The 23,492-nt window shown below is 52.5% G+C and overlaps 2 protein-coding genes across 2 annotated transcripts in view; both read left to right on the top strand.

Annotated features, from left to right (window-relative positions):
• The window catches only part of LOC116436928 (zinc finger protein 436-like), a 337,104-nt gene that overhangs the window by 199,872 nt on the left and 113,740 nt on the right, over positions 1-23,492 (top strand). The window lies entirely within an intron of this gene.
• On the top strand, positions 1,819-4,287 carry LOC116436917 (zinc finger protein GLI4-like). The gene is made up of 3 exons (XM_032094365.1): positions 1,819-1,961; positions 2,890-2,968; positions 3,396-4,287. Exons 2-3 carry the CDS (start codon positions 2,917-2,919, stop codon positions 4,058-4,060), a joined length of 717 nt encoding a protein of 238 aa, XP_031950256.1. The 5' UTR covers positions 1,819-1,961; positions 2,890-2,916; the 3' UTR covers positions 4,061-4,287.

Below are 23,492 nucleotides of genomic sequence, written 5' to 3'. Positions count from 1 at the left end.
ATATTATACAAAGTGGGGGTGCACATTAAGGGGCACATGCATCCCTCCGAGCCGCGATTCAGCTGAGAAGAGAAACAAAGCTCTCCGCTGCTCCTGGCCCGAGGGAGCATCAGTGCATCGCTTTGTTTTCCCTCAAAAAGGGAAAACCGCCCCAAACCCCTTTGGCTGAGTGCACGGGGGGAGAGATTTGTGGCAGAAAACTCCCAAAGTCGTTTTTCCCCAGCTTGGGAAAAACAACCCAAGCCAAGCGGAGGTGGGACCCCCCAGCAGCGCCTCTCTGCCGCCCCAGCTGAAGCCCTCGCTGGCTGCTCCAGGCTGGATGGGCAGACTGGGAGCACTGGGAAGGGGCCCCGGCTCGGGGCGCAGCCCCCGGGGCAGCCCCACGGCCCCACGGCAGCTCCAAGGCTCCGCCAGCCGGGATGGAACGTGGGAGGGGGAGCAGGGCAAGGCCCGGGGCTGTCGGTGCCCAGGGGACACAAGGGACAGCGGGGGCACTGCACAAGCATTTCATGCAAAAGATAAAATCATAACGAAGACAAAAGCAAGACCATCAGTGAGTCAAGATTATGAAGTTAAACTTTAGCCGGGAGTTAGAAACAATTTGTACTGATTGAACCAAAAGACAAGTCAACGAAGAGTTAGAAATTTAGCCAAGAAGTTCAGTGCTATTCGCCATTATGCACCTGTCTGCAACTTTGCTTATAGTAAATGAACTGCCATAAGGACAAAAGAAGCAGAATTATAGCTAGCACCTAGATTGCATGATCAAATACAGGCAGGAGGTACGGACCGTCTCCAGAAGGCTTCCCGAGGCTTGCCCACAATAGAAGGTAGAAAGTTCATGGTGATGAAGAGATCCCCGACTTCATCTTTCAAGACCACTGACTCAAATCAAGACCACCGACCCAAATCAAGAAAAGAATTGCGCACGCGCAAAGGACTAATAACCGCATTTTAATAGGAAGCGGGGAATGGGAGGTGCTGGAGATATGTATAGGATTAATATCTAACACTTTGTGAAATCAATAGAGGGCAAATAACCGGGTAAGTGGCTGGCACGTCCCTAGGAGGCGACTCCCGTGCCGCCCGCCGGGGTAATCAACACACCACTTTCTAACTTTAATTAGTTAGAGAGTTTCTGTCCGTGAACAGCAGTTTTTTAAATCATTCACTGGAAACGTCGAGCAGACGGAGATCTAGGAAGCAAAGGCAACCCTGAGTCGCTTCCAGCGTGCCCTCAGCCCCGCCAGAGCCTCAGCACCCCCACAGCCTCCCCAGTCGCTCCAAAGCCTTCTCAGCCTTTGCAGCCCTTCCATCAGCCGCTCCCTCTCGCGGCGCTCCGCGGCCTCCCCTGCGCAGGGAGCAGCGGCGCAGGAAGCGGAGCAGCCGCGCCTCTGGGGCTCGGCGCGGGGCAGCGCTCAGGCACAGAGCCCGCAGCGCAGAGACACTCCCTGCACGGCGCCCCTTCGGCTCCGCGCCCAGAGCTTCGATGCCGGGCAGGCGGCTCGCTCGGGCTCCCTGGAGCCGGCACTGGGGCACGGCCCGGCCCCCACAGCGCCGGGAGGGGCTGGGAGGACAGGGACGGCATTTGGGGGTCCTGGGGTTCACTGGGAGACCCTCACTGGGAACCCCCTTCCCGCTGTCCCACCTCCCCTCATCCGCCCTCTCCCGCCCCTTTCCCACCGTCCCCCGAACCCCAGCTCCCCCCAGCTCGGTTTGGGGGGGACCCACCCCTTTCCCACCGTGTCCCGTCCCCGCCCCGCTCACCCGAGAGCTCCTCGCCAGCAGCCGGGGGGACGCAGGAGGAGGAGGAGGAGGAGGAGGAGCGGGAGGAAGAGGAGGGGCAGAGGAGGAGCGGGAGCAGGAAGGGGAGCAGCGAGAGGAGGCGCCGCGTGCGTCCAGCGCTCTCTGGATCTGCAGCCCCTTCGCGCCGGGAGCATCGCTGCCCCCGCATCCCGCAGGTGACCGGGAAGGGGGACCTCGCTCCGGGTATCGTGGGCGGTCCGGGGAGGGTTTCTTTTGAAGGGGGGAGGGATATTTGGAGTTCAGCCGAAGTACTTTGGGGCTCCCTGATTCTTTTCTTCGGGTGGAGCGAGGTTTGGATCTCGCAGGACTCCAAAGCTGACCCGAAATGCCCTTTGGGTGGATACTGCGGGGTCCCCGGGAGGTGTTTTTTGGGGATGTCGCGGTGGCGGCTGCCGGCAGAGCCCCGGCGGTGGGTGGCGGGTGCGGGGTCCCGGGAGCCACGTGGCGATCGCCCGGTACCGGCGGGGGAGGAGGGGAGGAGCCTTGAGAGGGGGGAGAGAGAAAAGCGGGGAGCCCCGGGAGTCCCGGACCCTGAAATGGGGGCCTGGAGAGGGGGGACCCCGGCAGCCGGGAGTGGGGTGAGCTTGGAGAAGGGGGAACCCCGAGAAGGGATGAGCCTGGAGAGGGGGAACCCCTGGGACACCAAAGAGGGAACCCCAGAGAGGGGGGATCCCCGGCACCCCGAAGCAGAGAGCCAGGGGAGGAGGGACCCCTGGGACCCCAAAACCCTCGGCATCCCTTAGTGCAGCCCCAGAGAAGGGGGACTCCCTGAACCCCAGAGTGGGGAGACCAAAGAGGGGGCACCCCTGGGATTCCCTGGAAGTCTGGAGCGGGTGGAGACCCTGCAGAGGAGGGACCTCCAATATATGCAGGGCCCGCAGCATCCAGGACAAGGGGGACCCCCAGAACCCCATAGTGGAGAGACCAGAGAGGGGGAACCTCAGTGAGGGATATTTTCCTCTGAGTCTTGATGTTTTGGAGGTTTTCATGGACACAAGATATGTGGTGACTCCTAGAGATGGACTTGGGCAGGAGAAACCCCCAAGCCAATGCGCTCACCCCTTGGTTTTCCCCCCAAAACAGGACTTCTCATTCCCAAGCCTTGGCCAAATGGAGGAGGAGGAGGAGGCAGTGAGGAAGATGCCCCGGGAGCCCCAGGCAGGTGAGGAGGAAGTCAGTGCCCCTTTCCCTTCTCTCCTGCTCCATCTCCCAGCCCAGCATCGCCCCCGGCTGCAGGACAACCCCGCTGCCGACGCCGTCCTGCCGGGGACGGACTGGGGGGATCTCCTTCCCCTTCCCTGCGGCATGGAGGCAAATCCCATCCTCTCCTTGTCTTTCTTCTCGTTCCTTTTCCTTGCTTGCTTCCTTCCTTCCTTCCCCTCTCTCTACCTTTTCCTTCTACTTCTTGTTTCTTTTTCTTCTTTTTCCTTCCTTTTCCTTGTTCCTTCATCTTCATTCTCCCTTTTTTCTTCTTGTCCCTTCCTCTCCTTCTTCCTTCTCTACCCTTCTTCCTCTCCTTGTTCTTTCCTTTCTCCTTCCTTATTCCTTCCTCTCCCTGTCCCTTCCTCTCCTTGTCCTTGCTCCCCCAGGCACTGAGCTGCAGATGGAGACCAGGGAGGACAAATCCCCGTGGCAGAACCTCCTGGAAGAGGCTGCTTTGAGTGGCTCAATGGCACAGGAATCACACGGGGAGGAAAAGCCAAAGGGATCCCCCACAAGGAGGGGCTCCAAAGCCAGCCCAGGGTGCTCTGAGGAGAAAAGGCCCCCCTTCTGCTTCATCCAGCGGTCCAACCTGGTGGTCCATGAGCAGCTTCACACTGGGGAGAAGCCCTACAAGTGCTTGGAATGTGGGAAGAGCTTCAGGCACACTTCCCACCTCTTCATCCACCACCAGATACACACAGGGGGATGGCCCTACAAGTGCTTGGAATGTGGGAAGAGCTTCAGCCACAGCTCCAGCCTGATCCGCCACTATAGGATCCACACTGGGGAACGGCCCTACAAGTGCTTGCAGTGTGGGAAGAGCTTCTGCCAGAGCTCCAGCCTGACCTGCCACCAGGAGATGCACGCCAGAGGAGGGCCCTTCGAGTGTCCTGAGTGTGGGAAGATGTTTCAGTGGATCTCCTATCTCATTGTACATCAGCAAACACACACGGGGGAGAGGCCCTTCCGCTGCACAGACTGCGGGAAGAGCTTCAAGTGGAGCTCCCAACTCACCAGCCACCAGCGCATCCACACCAGGGAGAGGCCTTAGAGTGTCCCGAGTGTGGGAAGAGCTTCTCCTGGAGCTCGTCCTTGAGGAAACACCAGCAGAGGCACCAGTAAGGGAATCCCTGCGAGTGCCCCGAGTGTGGAAAGAGCTTCAGGCACTGCTCCAACTCCATCTTAAAACTCGAGGTGCTGCTGACTGAAAAGCTCTTCCAGAACCCTGTACTTCAGACACTTAGGAATCCTCTTCTCTTATTAAATGCCGTAAAATATTACCGTGTCCTGCAGCCGTAGGGAGGAGGAGAGAAGAGCCAGCAGGCATAAATATGCAGCAAGATTGATTGATTGAATTATTTTACAAACTCTTTTATAGCCTTTTTTCTTCATAGTCTAACTGGATAAAGGATCAGCCACCCCTTGGTGTGATTGGCTAAAATCCTAGAACATCCATTGTCAAAATATTTTTCTACTGTACTATAAACAAGGCTTCTCAAGGCTGCCTGTGTTTCATTGTTTATAGAACTCTGCTGCTATCTTCTGTGCGAGAGAAAAGTCTCTCACGGACTTAGAAAATAGCAAGAAAATTCTTGCTAGCAGCATTTTTGTGTCCACATTCTCTTTTCCATTCTTTGTCTTTTTCCTGGCCTATTTACTGACCTTTATTCTTGTACAAATTGTCTGTCCCAGTAAGTCCTTCTTTGCTGAACCGATGATTTCTTCTTCAATGCAAATCTGCAAAGCAGAAGGAAAGCAGCCCCTTGGAATGGCCTCAAAGTGGAGCAGCACTCACTGGCACAGCCTCTTCTCCTGCCCTCAGGCAAGGGACCGACAAGGCAGCACCAGCCTTGTCAGAGCTGGGCAAGGACAGGAGAGAGCAGATGCCAACAGGGGCTTTGAGCTGCACCAAGGGACGTTTGGGTTGGGCATTAGGAAGAACTTTTTCCCAGAAAGGGGCATTAGATATTGGAATGGGCTGGCCAGGTGGGGGTGGAGCCACCATTGGGGAGGTGCTCAAGGAAAGCCTGGGTGTGGCACTCAGGGCTCTGCCCTGGTTGCCGTGGTGGGGATGGGGCACAGGTTGGAGCCGATGATCTCCCAGGGCTCTTCCAAGCCAATGCATTTGGTGATTCTGTGACATCACAGGCTCTGGGGACAGCGTGGTGGCTGTCAGCTGTCCCCAGCCCGTCGCCGTGCCCAGAGCCCAGGCAGCACTCGGCGCGGAGCCACGGCCAGAGCCAGCGTGGAGGTGGCGGCTCATCCCACAGAGCACCATGGCCAGCCAGGGCTTCTCCTGGCTGCTGCAGTTCTGTGTGCTGCTGATGCTGGCCCATCCTCTCGACCCTTCCAGCCATCCTGAGGGGGAACATGGGCACCTCGGCTCTGCTTCGTGAGGAGCTGGAGCCGCTGGACTCCGTGGGGACTGGGATGAACCCCTTGGTGGACGTGGTGCTGGTTTCTTGGACACGCTCGGCCCTGGAGCTGCTGATCATGGGCCTTGTCCTGGGATGGTTCTGGAGACGCTGGGGAGAGGTGAGGGAGGGGGGTCAGGCAGGCGGGACAGTGCCAGGGCCGGCAGCCACCAAAGCCTTGGGCCAAGCTGGTGTTGGGTGAGGCCTGAGAGCCCCCGTGGCGGAGCAAAGCCGGGTTGGATCAGAGGGTGCTGGGCCTCCCGGGCAGCCCTTTGGCCACGGCCCCTCAGCAGTGGGGGCTGAGCCCCTGGGCGGGAATCGGGCCCAGCCTGAGCCCCAGGGACACCAGGCAGAGGCGGCCAGAGCTCTTCTTGCTGCAGCCTCTGCCCGGGGCAGCCCAGCCAGGCCCGAGTCTCTCACGGAGAGGCCAAGGGCAGCGCCAGAGGGCTCAGCCCCACTCGGCCCCTCTGCCCCTTCCATGGGGCTCCCTGGGCCGGGCCGTGCAGGAGAAGCGCCGGAGCCCCTGGGGCTGTGCAGGACGCGCTGCAGGGACGTGGCTGCCCCAAGGAGCTGCTGCGGCTGGTGAGGCACAACCGCGCCCGGATGCGGCTGTGCCGGCGCCACCGCTCTCTGCAGAGGCCCAGAGCCAAGACACCAGCAAAAGGGGGCAGCTGCAGGAGGAGGAGACCCCGAGGCTCCCCTCAGTGCTGACTCTCCAGCTCCAGCTCGGCGCTCAGCTTGCAGGGCATCGCGGGGGATGCGTGACCAGTGCTCAGCCCGGGCACTGTGACATCCCCCAGCTTAGGGGTCAGTGAAGCCCCCCATCCTCAGCCACAGAGCTCCCAGCCACCTTTTCCCCAAGAAGCTGAAGTTTCCATGGCTGTTCCAGTTCCAAACTGTTGACCCTTTTTGGAGGCATAAGGTTCTCACCCCGTAATCTTCCAGTCACCCCCCAGCAGTCAAGTTAATCAAGTTCACATTTTCTAGATATTGCTGTGTCATTTCCTTCATATCCATGCGAGAGGGGACACGGTGATGGATGGGTTTGCACGGGAGCTCCAGAGCCCCAGCATGGAGAGCCTGAGTGTCCCAGCAGGATTTGCAGGAGTGTGGAGGGCAGCTGGAAAGAAGATCGTGGGCAATATTCTCCTGCCTCCATCTTCCAAGGAAGCTTTGATTTGACCCCTGTCTGCACTGTGCCATGGGGCCTCCAGAGGCCCAGGGAGGTGTCTGGGTGGCCCCAGAAGGACCCTGGGGCACCAGGGAAGGGGCAGGAGCATCCCTGTGGGGCTGGGAGAGACACCCAGAGGGGGCCAGCCCTGGGGCCCGGGCAAGAGCTGCATTCAGGCAGCCAAATTCATGCAGGGTCTGGCCGGGCTCTGCCCAGGATCAGTCCAGCGAGCTCCACTCCTGTCTCACCTCTTTGTATTTTCTTTGTATTTCTTTGTATTTATTTCTGTGTATTGATCCTGATTTCCCTCAAAATGCCATTAGAAATCATTTTCCCTCAAGATAAATACTGACTTATTTTGGTTTTAGGAATTAACCACGGGTAGTCCCTGCTTAAATGACTTCTCTGTGACTTCTTCTGCAGTTTGCTCCTTTACAGCACCATCAACCACCTCTCTTAAAATACAGATCCCTCATTGGAAGCAGGGAATTCACCTGGATCCCCTCCTGGAACCCCCCTGGGTCCTCCTGGACCCCCCCCCAGGACCCTCCACACCCACGTCCTGTGGGACCCCTGTGCCAGGCTGGGCTGAACTCCCGGGCCCTGCGGCCAAACTCTGCCTGGAACCTGCTGGGTTCGGCCCAAAGCGGGGCAAGCTCCAGGACCCGCAGATCCATTTTGTCCTGTGGCTGTGGGGCCCCACCCCCGAGGGAGCAGGACTGGGCACTGTGACTCCAATCCCTTATTCCGAATCTCCCTCTCCGTCTCGTCTCCCTTTCCTTTGGGTGATCACAAATCCCAGAGCGGCTGCAGAGCCCCGTGCCCAGTTCGGGTTTCCCAGCAAAGAGAGGCCTGGGGCTGAGGTGCCCTGGGATAGCCGGGAATGGGGGGTCCAGGGGTCCCCGGGGTCAGGGAAAAAGGGGATCCAGGGGCTGGGAAAGGTGGATACCCGGAAAGGGGGGTCAGGGGGGTGTTGGTGCGGGTTCAGGGGGTGCAGGGGGGTCCCGGAGCTGGGGAAGGAGATGCAGGGGGGTCCCAGTGCCCAGGAATGGGGCAGGGGGGAGCAGGATCTGGGAAATGGTGGCAGCTGCTGGGCAGGGACCACGACAGAGAGGGACAGGCTGGGATGGGCTGGGACACTGGGATACACTAGGACTGGGACCAGCACCCACTGGGAGCAGAACTGGGGCACCAGGGTTCATACTGGGATATACTGGGACCACACTGAGGGCTACTAGGAGCAACTGGGAGCATGCTGGGGACAACTGGGGGCATGATTGGGACAACTGAGATGTACTGGGAGAGACTGGGAGTGGTTTTGATCATCCTGGGACTGACTGGAACAATACTGGGAGTGACCAGATCCGTAGTAATTTAGAGGGACTGTAATAATACTGGGAATGACTGCGATCATACTGGGGGTGACTGTGATCAAACTGGACCCATATTGGGAGTGTCTGGAAGTCACTGGGCTCATACTGGGTGTTGGGGTTTTAGGAGTTCTTCTGTTTTCTTTTTCTCTTAAAGAATTTTCCCCATACATGTTGCCAGGGGGAAAAATTACTGGGTGCTTAAGAAAAACAAAATACTCGGCCACAGGAGGAGGGGTCCATCTGGCTACTCTCTTTCACCTGGGCTTGTGGGCTGTTAGTTCTCCGTGTTCTGACAGAGAGAGAGGCTGGAAGGAATTAATCAGCACTGGAGACTTCTGCTTTTTCAGCTGCCTCCCTTCTACCTGAGAAGCCCTGGGATTCCCAAGCCCACCTTCCCTGCCCCGCTGGGAGCTGGGCCATGGCCATCCTGCCCCCGCCGTTGCTTCGAGCCTTCGCTGCTCTGTAGCCCTGCACGCCCTGCCTGTAGAGACCTCCGGGGATTCACACCACAGCTGCAGAGTTCGATACATCTCGTCTGCCACCTGGGATTTGTGCTTGTCTCTGCTGTTCCTTAGGGTCCGGCTGGGATCGGCTCCCCAGGGGGTTTGTGAAGCCTTTTGTCTTGGTTTGAAAGACAGGTGTCTGCTAAGGAAGGCAGAAGCCTCCCTTGAAGTGGCAGATATAGCCCCTTTTCCTCCGAGTTATTATAATTCTGAAATTAAGGGCCTTTAGGCAAAGATGTGGGAAATAGGAATAACAGTTCTTTATATATATATATATATGTATATAACCAGTCCAACAAAACAACAATAACTATGGCAGTAACAGCAAACAATCACAAACCCAGTGCCAGCCTTCTCGGCTGTCGGGCCCTTTCCCCTCGGGTGCAGTTCCGCTCGCAGCCGGCAGGGGCGCTGGCGGCTCCCGGTGAGCAGGGCAGGTGCGATGGTTCCCCCGCGGCTGCAGGGGGCGCTCCGGAGCGAGCTCGGGGAGCACGCGGCACTGGCGGCCTGGGATCCCGGGGAAGGATGGAACAAAGGCTTCACAAACCCCAGATGGCTGGCTTTGGTGTCTGGCCGGACTCTTGGGAGCAGCGGGCTGGAGCGGCAGGGACGAGCACAGATCCCAGAGGACAGATGAGATGTCTCCAAACAGGGAACCCCCCCACGGAGGTCGGGCAGGCAAGGCAAGCATGGCTACAGCGTAGTGAAAGCTCAAAGCAGCAGCGGGGCAGGGAAAAACAGCTTTGGGATCCTGGCGTTGTTTCCAGCAGAAAAGAAAAAAAAAAAAAACGGCTGAAGAAAAAGAACCAGCAGCTCCTTTCTCTGCAGCTTCTCTCTCCGAACTCTAAGAGCCAACTGATCCCACACCCAGGTGAAAACAAAGGAGTAGCCAGGCCCCCCCCACCCACAAGTGGCAGCTCTTTTTGTCTTTCTTAAGTACAGCCATTTGTCCCCTAGCAACATGCATATGGGAAAAAATTCCTTTAACAGAAAAAAAACCTAGGACTAAACTAAAACCCCAACATTATCCACCCCGAATTTTTTCCCATACTAACATGTTACATGAAACTGAACCTTTTTAACCATATAAATACATGCATCACCCGAATTATATACATATATACACGCTGATACTGATACAAGTACAGAGCCATGGGTAGTTCACCCTAAAACAAGGTCCCCTTGAGGTAAGCATTGGGTGTCTCCATCCCTTTGCATCACCCACCAGGAGCAACCTGGTCCCTGAGCGAAGACAACCCCACGGATGGGTTTGTCTTTGCTTAAGGCAGACTGTACCCAAACAGTTTTTCCAAGCATACCTCTCATGTGCACCACTGGAACCTTATCCCTGTCTGTTGTTTGTAGGGGTTCGGATTGGGCAGGGCCCGCTCGGCTGGTGGAGCCTCGGGTGTTAACTAACCAGGTGGCTCTTGCTAAATGCATCTCCCAGTTTTTGAAAGTCCCCCCACCCAGTGCCGTCAAGGTGGTTTTAAGCAGTCCATTACATCGCTCAACCTTCCAAGCTGCTGGTGCATGGTAAGGGATGTGGTACACCCACTCAATGCCATGTTCTCTAGCCCAGGTGTTTATAAGGCTGTTCTTGAAATGAGTCCCATTGTCAGACTCGATTCTCTCAGGGGTGCCATGCCTCCAAAGGACTTGCTTTTCCAGGCCCAGGATGGTGTTCCGGGCAGTAGCGTGAGGCACAGGGTAGGTCTCCAGCCATCCTGTGGTGGCTTCTACCATTGTGAGCACATAGCGCTTGCCTTGGCGGGTTTGAGGCAGTGTGATGTAATCAATCTGCCAGGCCTCCCCATACTTGTATTTGGACCATCGCCCACCATACCACAGGGGCTTCACCCGCTTGGCCTGCGTGACTGCAGCGCATGTCTCACAATCATGGATAACCTGGGAGATACTGTCCATGGTTAGATCCACCCCTCGGTCTCGTGCCCACTTATAGGTGGCATCTCTGCCCTGATGACCTGAGGCATCATGGGCCCATCGAGCTAGGAACAACTCTCCTTTATGTTGCCAATCCAAGTCTATCTGGGACACCTCTATTTTCGCAGCCTGATCTACCTGTTTGTTGTTGTGATGTTCTTCATTAGCCCGGCTCTTGGGAATGTGAGCATCTACATGACGGACCTTCACGGATAGCTTCTCTACCCGAGTGGCAATGTCTTTCCACTCCTCAGCAGCCCAGATTGGTTTTCCTCTGAGCTGCCAGTTTGCCTTATTCCACCTTTCCAGCCAACCCCACAGAGCATTGGCTACCATCCATGAATCAGTGTAGAGGTTGAGCTTTGGCCACTTCTCTCTTTCAGCAATGTCAGGACCTAATTGGACAGCTTTGAATTCAGCAAATTGGCTTGATCCACCTTCTCCTTTGGTAGCTTGTGCAACTTGTCGTGTGGGGCTACATACAGCAGCTTTCCATTTCCAGCCAGCACCTACAATTCGGCAGGAAGCATCAGTGAAGAGGGCGTATTGTCTTTCACTCTCTGGTTGCTTGTTATATAGTGCGGCTTCTTGGGCACGTGTCACCTGCTCCGCTTCTTCTTCAGAAGATAACCCAAAAGTCTCACCTTCTGGCAAGTTCAAAATTATTTCCAAGATCCCAGGGCGACTTGGGTTTCCAATTCGGGCGCGCTGTGTGATGAGGGCAATCCATTTGCTCCAAGTAGCGTTGGTGGCTTGATACATGGAGGGAACCTTTCCTTTGAACATCCACCCCAGCACCGGTAGTCGGGGTGCCAGGAGGAGTTGTGCCTCTGTGCCGATTACTTCTGAGGCAGCCTGGACTCCTTCATAAGCTGCCAGGATTTCCTTCTCTGTTGGGGTGCAGTTGGCTTTGGACCCTCTATAGCTTCGGCTCCAGAATCCCAGTGGTCAGCCCTGAGTTTCACCAGGCACCTTCTGCCAGAGGCTCCAGGACAGACCATTGTTCCCAGCTGCAGAATAGAGCACGTTTTTCACCTCTGGTCCTGTCCTGACTGGGCCAAGGGCTACGGCGTGAGCGATTTCCTGCTTGATCTGGGTGAAGGCTTGCTGCTGTTCAGGGCCCCAGTTGAAATCGTTCTTCTTTCAGGTAACCAGGTAGAGAGGGCTCATGATCTGACCGTACTCAGGAATGTGCATTCTCCAAAAACCTATGGCACCTAGGAAAGCTTGTGTTTCCTTCTTGTTGGTCAGTGGAGACATTGCTGTGATCTTATTGATGACCTCAGTAGGAATCTGATGTCATCCATCTTGCCACTTTACTCCCAGGAACTGAATGTCTTGGGGAGGTCCCTTGACTTTGCTCTTCTTGATGGTGAATCCAGCTTCCAGGAGAATCTGGATGATTCTCTCTCCTTTCTCAAATACCTCCAATGCCGTTTTCCCCCACACAATGATGTCATCAATGTACTGCAGATGCACTTCCAGTGCAGCCTGGATCAGTCCATGGCAGATGGTGGGACTGTGCTTCCACCCCTGGGGCAGTCGGTTCCAGGTGTACTGCACACCCCTCCAGGTGAAGGCAAACTGAGGCCTGCACACTGCTGCCAGAGGAATGGAGAAAAAAGCATTAGCAATGTCAATAGTGGCGTACCACTTTGCTGATTTGGACTCCAGCTCGTACTGGAGCTCCAACATGTCCAGCACAGCAGCACTCAATGGTGGAGTCACTTCATTCAAGGCACGATAGTCCACAGTCAATCTGCATTCCCTGTCAGACTTGCGCACAGGCCAGATGGGGCTGTTGAAGGGTGAGTGGGTCTTGCTGACCACCCCTTGGCTCTCCAGCTCGCGGATCATCTTGTGGATGGGAATCACAGCATCTCGATTTGTCCGATACTGCCGACGGTGCGCTGTCGAGGTGGCAATTGGCACTCGCTGCTCTTCCACTTTCAGGAGCCCAACTGCAGAAGGATCTTCTGATAGTCCAGGCAGGGTGTTCAATTGCCTAATGCCCTCTGCCTCCACAGCAGCACCTGAGTCCTTTTGGGTCTTTGTAACAGCCGTTCCGGAGGAAGTCTATGCCCAGAATACACAGGACCTCTGGGCCAGTCACAATTGGATGCTTTTGCCACTCCTTCCCAGTCAGGCTCACCTCAGCTTCCAACAGCGTCAAATCGTGTGATCCTCCGGTCACCCCAGCAATGGAGACAGGTTCTGCCCCCACATGTCCTGATGGCATTAAAGTACACTGTGCCCCAGTATCAACCAATGCATGATATTGTTGTGGCTCTGATGTGCCAGGCCATCGGATCCACACCGTCCAGAATACTCAGTTCTCCCGTGCCTCTTCCTGGCTAGAGGCAGGGCCCTTCTAGCCCTGGTTATCATTCTTTCCCTGGGCATACATGCCAGATGTCCCTTCAAGGGGATCTGACATATCATCCTCCCTTCTGTAATGCCTGGCAGCTCGGTCACGGGAGGCTGAGGCTACCTTCACCTTAGTGGAACCCCCTCGGTTAGTGCCGCCCTCCTTGAGTTCACGCACCTGCGCTGCCAGGACAGAGGTGGGTTTCCCATCCCACCTTCTCATGTCTTCCCCATGCTCACACAGGAAAAACCACAGCTCAGCTCGTGGGGCGTACCCTCTCTCTCTAGCAGGGGGACGACAGGCTCTGACTTGGGGGCCTGTGACTTGCACAGGTGTCACACTTACCTTCCTCATCTCCTCCCTCATCTCCTTCATCTCCTCTTTGAGGTCCTTAACCACAGCAGAGACATGAGCTTTCAGCGGACCATTGACCATACTGTCATAATTCCTGAGCTTGTTGGCAACAGAGCCCACTGTTTCTCGATTATTGTCAGCATCAGTCGTTGCAATGAAGGTGGTGTATTGCGGTCGCCCTAGCTTTGTCAGGTTCCACATCATCTGTGCTGTGCACCTGACCTTATCAGGGTCATTATCATGCTGTCCATCCCTCCCAAAGAGTACCTCTAATACTGCCACCTCTCTTAGCTGCTGGATCCCTTGCTCGAGTATCTTCCACTGCATTCTATGATGGTACTCCTGCATTCTTTCTTTGTGAATGAACCTTTTCTCACACTCATTAAGAGCCACTCCCAGAGAGAAAGGGGCCCTGGCTCCCTCACAAATATCTGGTCCACGCCTGGGTCCTGGGTCAACGATCCCAGATACCTTGCCTCACCACTATCCAGTTGCACACCTGTGCCCGTAAGGTCCCAAACCCAAAGCAGCCAGGTTGTATAAGGCTCACGCCCCCTTCACACAATGTCTTTTCACATATTACAGAGACTATCGTACGACAGGAACTCAGTGATTATTTCCGGCTTTGACTCTCCTGCTGGTTGTGAGGGCCCTGGTTCCCCATCATCATTAACTGGTCGTAGTGGGTCTTATACTTGGTCTTATACTTCCTCCTCTGCACAGGGGCGACTGCTGCTGGCTGTGATTGTCCTTGTGATTCAGCTGGAGCCTGGACGGTTGTAACATCCATGGGTTCCACTGCTGCACCATCAGACTCACCCTCTTTGGGGCAGGGAGAGGGTTTTTCACTGGCTGAGGAGGTGTATTCCGTTAGCATCTGGCATATCTCCTGGCACATCTCCTACATCTCCTTCACCAGTACCCTCACCCAGTTTGGGTAGTCCATTTCTGGGGTGGGCTGTTGGGCGGTATCAGGCTGTGGGGAAGGGTCAGGCTGTGGGGCAGGATCTCTAGTGTCTGGGGCTGTGTCAGGTTCTGGGGCTGGATCTCTAGTGTCTGGGGCCGTGTCAGGTTCTGGGGCTGGATCAGGCTCTGGGGTAGCATCTCTAGTGTCTGGGGCTGGTATCTGGGTAGTTATCCAGGCCAATCTCAGCTTATCCCTGAGGGCTAGATAGAGTAGGCCTACCAGCACCACTTGGTTAGTACCCAGAGGAAATCTAAACCCTTCGAAAATTGGTGAGGTGGGCCCAAAGAACTGGTTGAGGGGTTGAGGGAAAACTTCCCCTGGTGTCATTTCCTCACAGAAGGTACCATTGTTAACATAACCCCAAAAACATGCGCTCAGTGTGTGATAGCCATTTATCCACGTGCCCACATTCTGGAGGAAGTTAAAAACCCATGAATTCCTCACCTTCTCGACCCATAGTGCAAAGTGGATAACAGCAATGGTAGCCTTAGTCAGAGGACCTATGTTTAGGTAAGGAGCTGCAAAGGGGAAGAATATAGCCACGGCCACATGCCACCCGAACCAGGGTAAAGTAGACCACATATTACTGCCTAACAAGGTTCCTATATCCAGCACACAAAATTAAGTTATCCAGGAACTGTTATTCCTTTTTCACCCCTTTCTCTTAATGCCCTCAGGCCCCACAGTTGGGCACCAAGATCTGGTTGAAAGACCTTGGTTTGAAAGACAGGTGTCTGCTAAGGAAGGTAGGAACCTCCCTCGGAATGGCAGATGCAACACCCCTTCCCTCCGAATTACTATAATGTTGAAATTAAGGGGCTTTCAGGCAAAGAGATGGGAAATAGGAATAACAGTTCTTTACTATTACATATCTATATGTGTATAACAAGGCAAACAAACAGCAATAACTCTGGCAGTAACAGCAAACAATCACAAACCCAGTGCCAGCCTTCTCGGCTGTCAGGCCCTTTCCCCTCGGGTGCAGTTCCGCTCGCAGCCGGCAGGGGCGCTGGCGGCTCCCGGTGAGCAGGGCAGGTGCGATGGTTCCCCCGCGGCTGCAGGGGGCGCTCCGGAGCGAGCTCGGGGAGCACGCGGCTCTGGCAGCTTGGGATCCTGGGAAAGGATGGAACAAAGGCCTCACAAACCGCTGGGCAGCCGATCCTGGTTTCCAGCCGGACCATCGGGAGCAGCAGGCTGGAACAGCAGGGACGAGCACAAATCCCAGGTGGCAGATGAGATGTATCGAACTCTGAAGCTGCGGCGGGAACCCCCTGAGGTCTGGGTAGTCAGGGCGTGTGGGCCTACAGAGTAGCGAAGGCTCGAAGCAACAGCGGGGGCAGGGCGGCCACAGCCTGGCTCCCAGTGGGGCGGGGAAGGTGGGCTTGGGATCCTGGGGTTTCTCTGGTAGAAGGAAGGCAGCTGAAGAAGCAGCCTCTCTCTCTGTCCAAAACACTGGGGACTGACTGCCCACAAACCTAGGTGAAAGAGATGCACCCAACTTCTATGGCCAGGTCCTTTGTTTTCCTTAAGGACCCAGTAATTAGTCCCCCTGGCAACATCTATGGGGAAAATTCCTTTAAGAGAAAAAGAAAAACTAGAGGAGAACTAAAACCCCAACACCATGGGGAGCCAGGACGATGTGGAGACCCAAGCCAGGTGTCTTCCCAACATGGATCAGCAGGGCTCTGCCAAACGGGGCTCACTGGGGATCATCCAATGCCGATCCTCCCACGGGGAATGGAGCTGGAGCAGCACAAAAAACTTCCCTTTATGGTGCCTCCTTTGGTGTTGGGTCAAGTGAGAGCTGCTGGAGAAGCTCTTCCCACACTCGGGTCACTCGTAGGGCCTCTTCCTTGTGTGGATGTGCCAGTGCCTGATGAGGTTTGAGTTATGTTTGAAGCCCTTCCCGCAGTTGGGGCCGCGGAAGGGCCTCTCCTCTGTACGAAGCCGCTGGTGCACAAGGAGAGTGGAGCTGGTCTGAAACCTCTTCCTACACTCATAACACTCATAGGGCCTCTCCCCGGTGTGGATCACCTGGTGTTGAATCAGGTGGGGCCTCTGCCTGAAGTTCTTCCCACATTCCCCACACTTGTAGGGCCGTTCCCCAGTGTGGATCCTCTGGTGTTCCTTCAGCTGGGATTTGTAGCTGAAGTCCTTCCCACATTCCAAGCACTTGTGGGGCCATTCCCCAGTGTGAGTGCTCTGGTGTTCCATCAGCTTGGAGCTGTTGCTGAACCCCGATTTACTTCCGCCTTTGGGAAACCTCGCTTCCACGCCTGTGTGGCGCGGCATTAGCCACCCATCTACAGATACCGCGGTTACCCCGGCAACGCCGCTTGCAACTCGAGCCGCTCCTAGCCCGGGCCCCAGCCCTGGCCGGGGCATTAGCCACGCCCCCAGTTCCAGCCAAGCCACGCCACCGCTCCCCGGCACCAGTGCTTCTCAGGCCAGCCCGGCCCCACCCCACGGCAGCTAGGCACGGACGCCTCAGCTAGTACGCCGGCACAGTCGGTACGCACGACACCTCCAGCCAGCACTGCAATTCCATCGGCAACAGCAGCTCCATCGTACAAGCTTGCAGCACCTCCACCTCCTACGGGCTCTGTCTCAACACAGCCCCCATCTGCACTTGTAGTGGTTTTGGTTCAAAATATTCATTACTTACTTATTTTCCTTCTGTGAGATAAGGATTAGGAGAAAAGCAAAGCAGGCACAAACCTTAAACAGTTGCAGTACAATGAAAGAGTTTTATTACTAATAGAATTAAAAGTAAAGAGAAAATAACAAAACAAAATTAAAGCAAATCCCCCCCCCCCTTTCCAGCACTTCTCTCCTTTTACCCAGCTCACACAAGGGATAACAGAACATGGGATGTTAGTCAGTGTTGCAGTTCTTGAAAAAAGTCTCTCTCTTATGCTTAAGGAAAAAAGGGTTTTCCTTCAGTTGCACGTGGCTCCCAAACTGCCACTAACAGCAGACCCGCCCGGAAACAATCAATCTGCTGTGTGTAGAACATCTCTCCCATGAAAAATCTCACAGTTCCTTCACACTACAAAACATGGGCCATCACATGGGGTTATTAATCTTTTTAAGGATAAGTTATTTTGGCCTGCACACAAAGGCTTTTCTTCTCCACAAGTCTCTAACAGCCTCTTACTACTTCTATATAGCCTGGCATAGGTACTCTTCATAATCTTCATAGGCCACATGACGATTCTCCATCCCCCCATGTTCTTCAAATGGATTAAAGAGACAAACAGTTTGTGGTATTACAGTTTCTTACCACGGCACGCAAGAAGGTTTTTTTTAAGCTGCGCGCCAGAATTGTGGCACCGCCCTCTTTTCTCCCGTCGCCATGCTCAGCTCCGTCCCACGTGACTCACTTCTCTTTCTCTCTGACTCTGAAGCCACCATGTTGAAGAGTGTTCTTGTTCGGGCTTTACGGTGGGGAAAGCCTCACTCCCTTTGTGCTGCTGGCTGTGTGGTGTCCTCTTCAGTTCAGCACGAAGTGTGCTGGCTGCAGACAGGAGGCTCCGCCGGCTCCCGTTGGCTCCGCCGGCTCCGCATGGAGAGGAGAGGGACCCGCCTGTCCCCAGAAGCCGCGCCGGATGGGTTTAGCTGTGAGCAGTCCATGGCTGGTTTTAGCTGCCTGCGGCTCTGGGACAGTTCCCCCCCAGCAGTGACACAGGGTCTGTACCGCGGCATTGGGAAAGGAGGGGAAGGGGCAGTGGCCCCGGCCCGGCCCGGCAGGGCCCGGAGGCTCGGAGCCTCCCACCTTCTAGCAGGCGAGCGCCGACAAAAAAGGGGAAGTCCCGCCTTTCTGTGCAGTTTAAATATGTAAATTGTGAGAAGCGTAATTGGTCTTAAAGACTGTCCATCAACTCAGGGTCAACCCAATACAGCACTGCAGCCACAGCCGAGAATTTACAGCAAAAGCATGTCAGCAACTACCGTCTCATCATTGCATTTACCACCTCTCATCCCCCTGGCAACGCCACTCGGACAATTAGCACTACAATCGCACGATGTTGAATCACATCTCCCGTACAATTTCGATGAAATGAAGAAGATTTTATCTCCAGAAGAGGCAGCGACCTTTCTCAGTTCTATACTGTCACCTGCTCCATCACAACAGGACCAAGCACGTGTTATTCATATTCAAAGTGACGTCTCACATCGAGACATTCCACTTCATGCACATTCTTCTTGAGCTTCTCAGGGACTTTGTCATTCTCAAGTGCCTATTCAGGACTAAGTGGAGAGGATATGGTAACCATCACAGCTTCAGAAGGCATTCCTCTATCTTCTCGAGCTTCACCTTGTTTTTTTACGAGTGCTGGAACTCCAACTTCCCATCTGCCTTCTTCAAAGCTTCGAATTTCACAACAACAGACATCAGATCCCTCATTTCTCCAAGGTCGCTTTCGGCTTTCAGATGAATTTATTCGTCATCTTTGCTTCCTAATGAGAGAATGTGCAGATTATCTACCTCAAGAGGCTGCTGCACTGGGTCCCCACCCCTCACCCATCCCGCATGGTGGCACTACCCTATCCAGATCCACTGTACCCTTTCCTTCAGCATCCAGATCAAAGCCACCTGAAATGGCAGGTTCTGCCACTCCTCGTTGATTACCCTACAGTGCACAGCCGCAAATACCGCCCCCTATTCCTCATCCAGGAGGGGGAGAAGAAGATGGAATGCATGGATTCTTCGGTGAAGAAGAACCTGCATCCTTGCAGTCCAATCAAGCTGCAAGTTTACGAGATGCTGGTATGGATATGGTTTCGCCTCATAAATATGTTTCAAAAGATATGGCTGCTACAACAGATTGGTCACGTATTAGAAAAAAAGGTCTTCAAGGCAGAAATTTTACTATGGCTGAAATAGATAGTATTGTAATGCCGGTTGCGTATACCAGACATAATCAAAATCCTCCTACATGGCAACCTTTGGATCATCAAGTTATCAAAGAGTTAATGGATGCAGTGAAGAATCATGGACTGGGAAGTCCGTACTTCAAACAGCTTTTGAGAGGCACATTTAACAATTATGATTTAGTACGTTTTGATTGTAGAAGTATTGCCTCGACAATACTTACAGATGCACAACTCCTGCTATGGGATGCAAGATGGAGAAAAGCACTTGGTGAGCTAAGAGAAAAATATGCAGGAGGACCACATGCAGCCCTCACATTAGAGCAATTGGCTGGTGATGGACCTCATGCTAGACCTGAAGATCAGGCAGTGGTTTTGCCTCAAAATGTGCTTATAGATATCAAAGAAGTGGCACAAACAGCAATCTTACAAATTCCACCTACAGGAACCCCAGAAGGCATCTACACAGAAGTAAAGCAAGGTTTTGCTGAGAGTTTTACCTCATTCGTTGATCATCTAAAGCAAGCCTTGGACAGACAAATCAGTGATGAAGCGGCAAAACCATATCTGCTACAAAGTCTTGCTTTTGCAAATGCTAATGCAGAGTGCAAATGTATAATCAGTGCTATACCTGGTCAGGCAACCATAACTGAAATGATAGAAGCTTGCAGTAAGGTGGGCACACCTCAGCATGTTGCAACATCCCAAGCAAATGCTTTTGGACAAGAGCTTGGAAGACTTCTTAAAGAGCAAATATCAGCGCTTCGCTCAGATCTGCAACGGAGTAACTCTACACAAGTGATGGCAGCAGAATTCATTGGGAGACCGTGTTTGAAATGCGGAAGATATGAACACATGAAAAAGTATTGTCCAGGACCTGAAAAAAAGGTGAAAATATCAGGCCTCTGTCCAAGATGTAGAAGAGGAAGGCATCATGCCAATCAATGTCCCGCCAGAACAGATGTGGATGGGAATGTTTTACCACTTCCGGGAAACTTGAAAAGGAGCGCGGGACGCCAACGCGCTATGACACAAGTGATGGCAACGGCTCCATCCGCAATCCCACAAGGAACACAGTTATCGGAGAAGGTCACTCAAACTCCGTCAGCCAGACCATCTGTAGATTTCCCAGTGACCCAGAATTGCTGCCACCAGGGGCACAGTGCAAATTGGCAGCTTCCAAATTAGTATGTTTTATGAACGAAAATCATGCAGTGATATCCACAGGGGCCACTGGCACATCTTGGAAGAGATAAGACTTTTTAATAGTAGGCAAGGAGAGATCTAGCATCATAGGGCTCATTGTTTTTCCATCAATTGTTTCAGCAGCTCAAAATGAAGAGCTAACAGTTTTGGCTCAACCTTTACGTCCTCCACTAGTTATTGCAGAAAATACTCCAATAGCCAAAGCTATTGCTTTACCATCTCATGCAACAGAGCAGATCATGCCAGTGACTGATCAACAAGCTTCCGTTGACATTGAAGACATGGACATTCATGCCAGTTGGATGAAGCAGATAGGCCGTGATCGACCTGTGCTCGTTTGCAATTTAACATGTGGAGATAAGACAATCTCAATCAAGGGAATGTCAGACACTGGTGCGGATGTTACAGTCATCTCTTACCTCTTTTGGCCCAAAGAATGGCGCTTGAAAGCACCTCTGAACTCGCTTTCAGGTATCGGAGGAAATACCCTATGCCTGCAGAGTGAGCATGCAATTGTTGTTCCAGGACCCGGAGGAAAAACAGCAGTCATTCGTCCCTTCATTGTGCAGAAGCCCATCACAGTATGGGGAAGAGACACCACAAGAGGGAACAAAAATAGAAGTGGATTTTTAATAGGGGTGGCTGCAGCACTCACCACCTTGAAATTAACCTGGAAAACAGATGAACTGGTATGGGTGGACCAGTGGCCCCTGGAAGAGAAGAAACTGAGTGCTCTCAAGAGTCTTGTTAAAGAACAATTGCAAAAAGGCCACATAAAACCAACTAATAGTCCCTGGAATTCTCCAGTATTCGTCATTCATAAGAAAATCTCCGGTTCATGGAGATTGCTTCATGACCTCAGAAAGATTAATGAGGTCATTGAAGAAATGGGACCACTTCAATTTGGACTTCCATCTCTCTCAATGATTCCGAGAGATTGGCCACTTGTAATCATTGATCTCAAAGACTGTTTCTTCAACATCCCACTCCATCCAGAGAACGCTCCTCGATTTGCATTTTCTGTCCCGAGCATCAACAGACAAGAACCTCTGCAAAGATATCATTGGGTTGTTCTTCCACAAGGTCTCAAAAATTCGCCAACTATTTGTCAATGGTTTGTGGCACGAGCCTTATATCCAGTGCAAAAGAAACATCCACAAGCAATGATCATTCATTATATGGATGATCTGCTCATTGCAGCGCCCACACAACAAGAGCTACAAAAAGCTCGTGATAGTGTGATTACAGAAGTCCAAAATGCCAGATTGGAAATCTCTACTTCAAAAATCCAAGAAAATTCACTGTGGAGATATTTAGGATGGAGACTTACAGAGCAAGCAATAAGACCACAGAAAATATAAGTTAGAACTCAAGTTAAAAACCTGCGAGATCTACAACAGCTTTTGGGAGAGATCAACTGGATCAGACCAATCTTGGGAATCACAAATGATGAACTTGCACCACTTTTTAATCTCTTAAGGGGAGACTGTAATATCAATTCGCCTAGATCCCTCTCAACGGAAGCTCAAGAAGCTCTTGGAAAGATTACTGAAGCTCTTCAGCAGAGCCAAGCACATCGTTTTATACTGAGCCAACCATTCTTCCTTGCAGTGTTAGGAGAAAAGATGCAATTGTATGGTCTCATATTTCAATGGGACTCGTCACAGCAAGATCCTCTATTGATATTAGAGTGGATTTTTCTGCCCTATAGATCCCCTAAAACGATTTTCACAACTTTAGAAATGGCAGCTCAAATTAAAATCAGAGCTAGAGCAAGGTTGCTAACAACGGCAGGCAAGGATTTCATGACAATCTATCTGCCTTTAAAAAAGAAATATTTTGATTGGGCAATGCAAAAATCAGATGATTTGCAGGTTGCATTGTTACATTACACAGGCGTTTGCTCAATTCATTTTCCAAGCCACAAACTGCTACAAGCGAAAGTAAGCTTCAGGGAAAAACCCATGATAAGTGAAGTGCCATTAAACGCAATAACGTTATTTACGGATGGTTCAGGGAAAACACAGAAGTCAGTAATAACATGGCAGAATGCAACTACAAAAGAATGGGAATCAGATATTCAGAAAGTACAAGGCTCACCTCAGATTGTGGAATTAGCAGCTGTTGTTCGTGCATTTCATTTGTTTCAAGAACCACTCAATCTAGTTACGGATTCAGCTTATGTAGCAAATATAATTAAAAGAATAGAAGGATCATTTTTGAAAGAAGTTGATAATAAGGATCTGTGTTCTTATCTTTCGTGTTTGAAAAAATTCTTAGAACAGAGAGAACACAAGTATTTTATCTCCCATATCAGAGCATACTCTTCTCTCCCAGGATTTTTGGTAGAGGGAAATGCACAAGCAGACAAATTGACCATGGTCATTTCAAACACTTTGCCAAACGTTTTTGAACAAGCAAAATTAAGTCATGCATTTTTTCACCAGAACGCACAAGCACTAATGCGCACATTTCGCATTTCTAAAGATCAAGTGAAGGCCATTATAAGTGCCTGTCCAGACTGTCAGCTTGTGCAACTCCCTGTATCCACAGGAGCAGTCCATCCAAGAGGATTGCAGAGCCTGCAATTATGGCAGACAGATGTTACAAAATACCCATCTTTTGGGAGATTTAAAGATATTCATGTATCTGTGGACACCTTCTCAGGTGCAGTCTTTGCTTCCTTACATGTAGGCGAAACAGTGAAACATGCGTGTCGACATTTTTTACAAGCATTTGCAGCCTTGGGTGTTCCTCAGGAAATTAAAACAGACAATGGTCCAGCTTACAGAGGACAAACCCTAGACACATTTTTGAAGAATTGGGGTGCTCGTCATATATTTAGCATTCCTAATTCTTCTACAGGCCAAGCCATCATTGAGAGAACACACCATACCTTAAAATCTCTTGGATAAACAGAAAAGGGGGGAAGCAGAGGCTACGCCTCAGATGCGATTGAATAAAGCTTTGTATGTTTTAAACTTCCTGAATAGCTCCTTTTCAGAACCTACTCCACCAATTATCAGGCATTTTTCAAATAGTACTCAGGCAAAATTGAGAGAAAATCCTTTAGTTTTGATCAAAGATTTAGAGACGGGAAAGATCAAGGGCCCATTTCAACTAATAACTTGGGGCAAGGGATATGCTTGTGTCTCAACAGGTGCAGGACCGAAGTGGATTCCAGCAAAAAACGTGAAATCTTATCAAGTCCAGAAACAAGCAGGAATCGACTCTGGGAACGAGGAGGCGAGCACGCAGACGTGAATCAGTGTCAACGCTACTGTCGATGCCACAGACATCAATTGGTT

Source organism: Corvus moneduloides, chromosome 31, assembly GCF_009650955.1.
Source record: "Corvus moneduloides isolate bCorMon1 chromosome 31, bCorMon1.pri, whole genome shotgun sequence".
NCBI classification, from domain to species: Eukaryota; Metazoa; Chordata; class Aves; order Passeriformes; family Corvidae; genus Corvus; species Corvus moneduloides.
The sequence above is the reverse complement of the archived record's forward strand: the minus strand, read 5'-3'. Positions and strand labels throughout refer to the sequence as shown.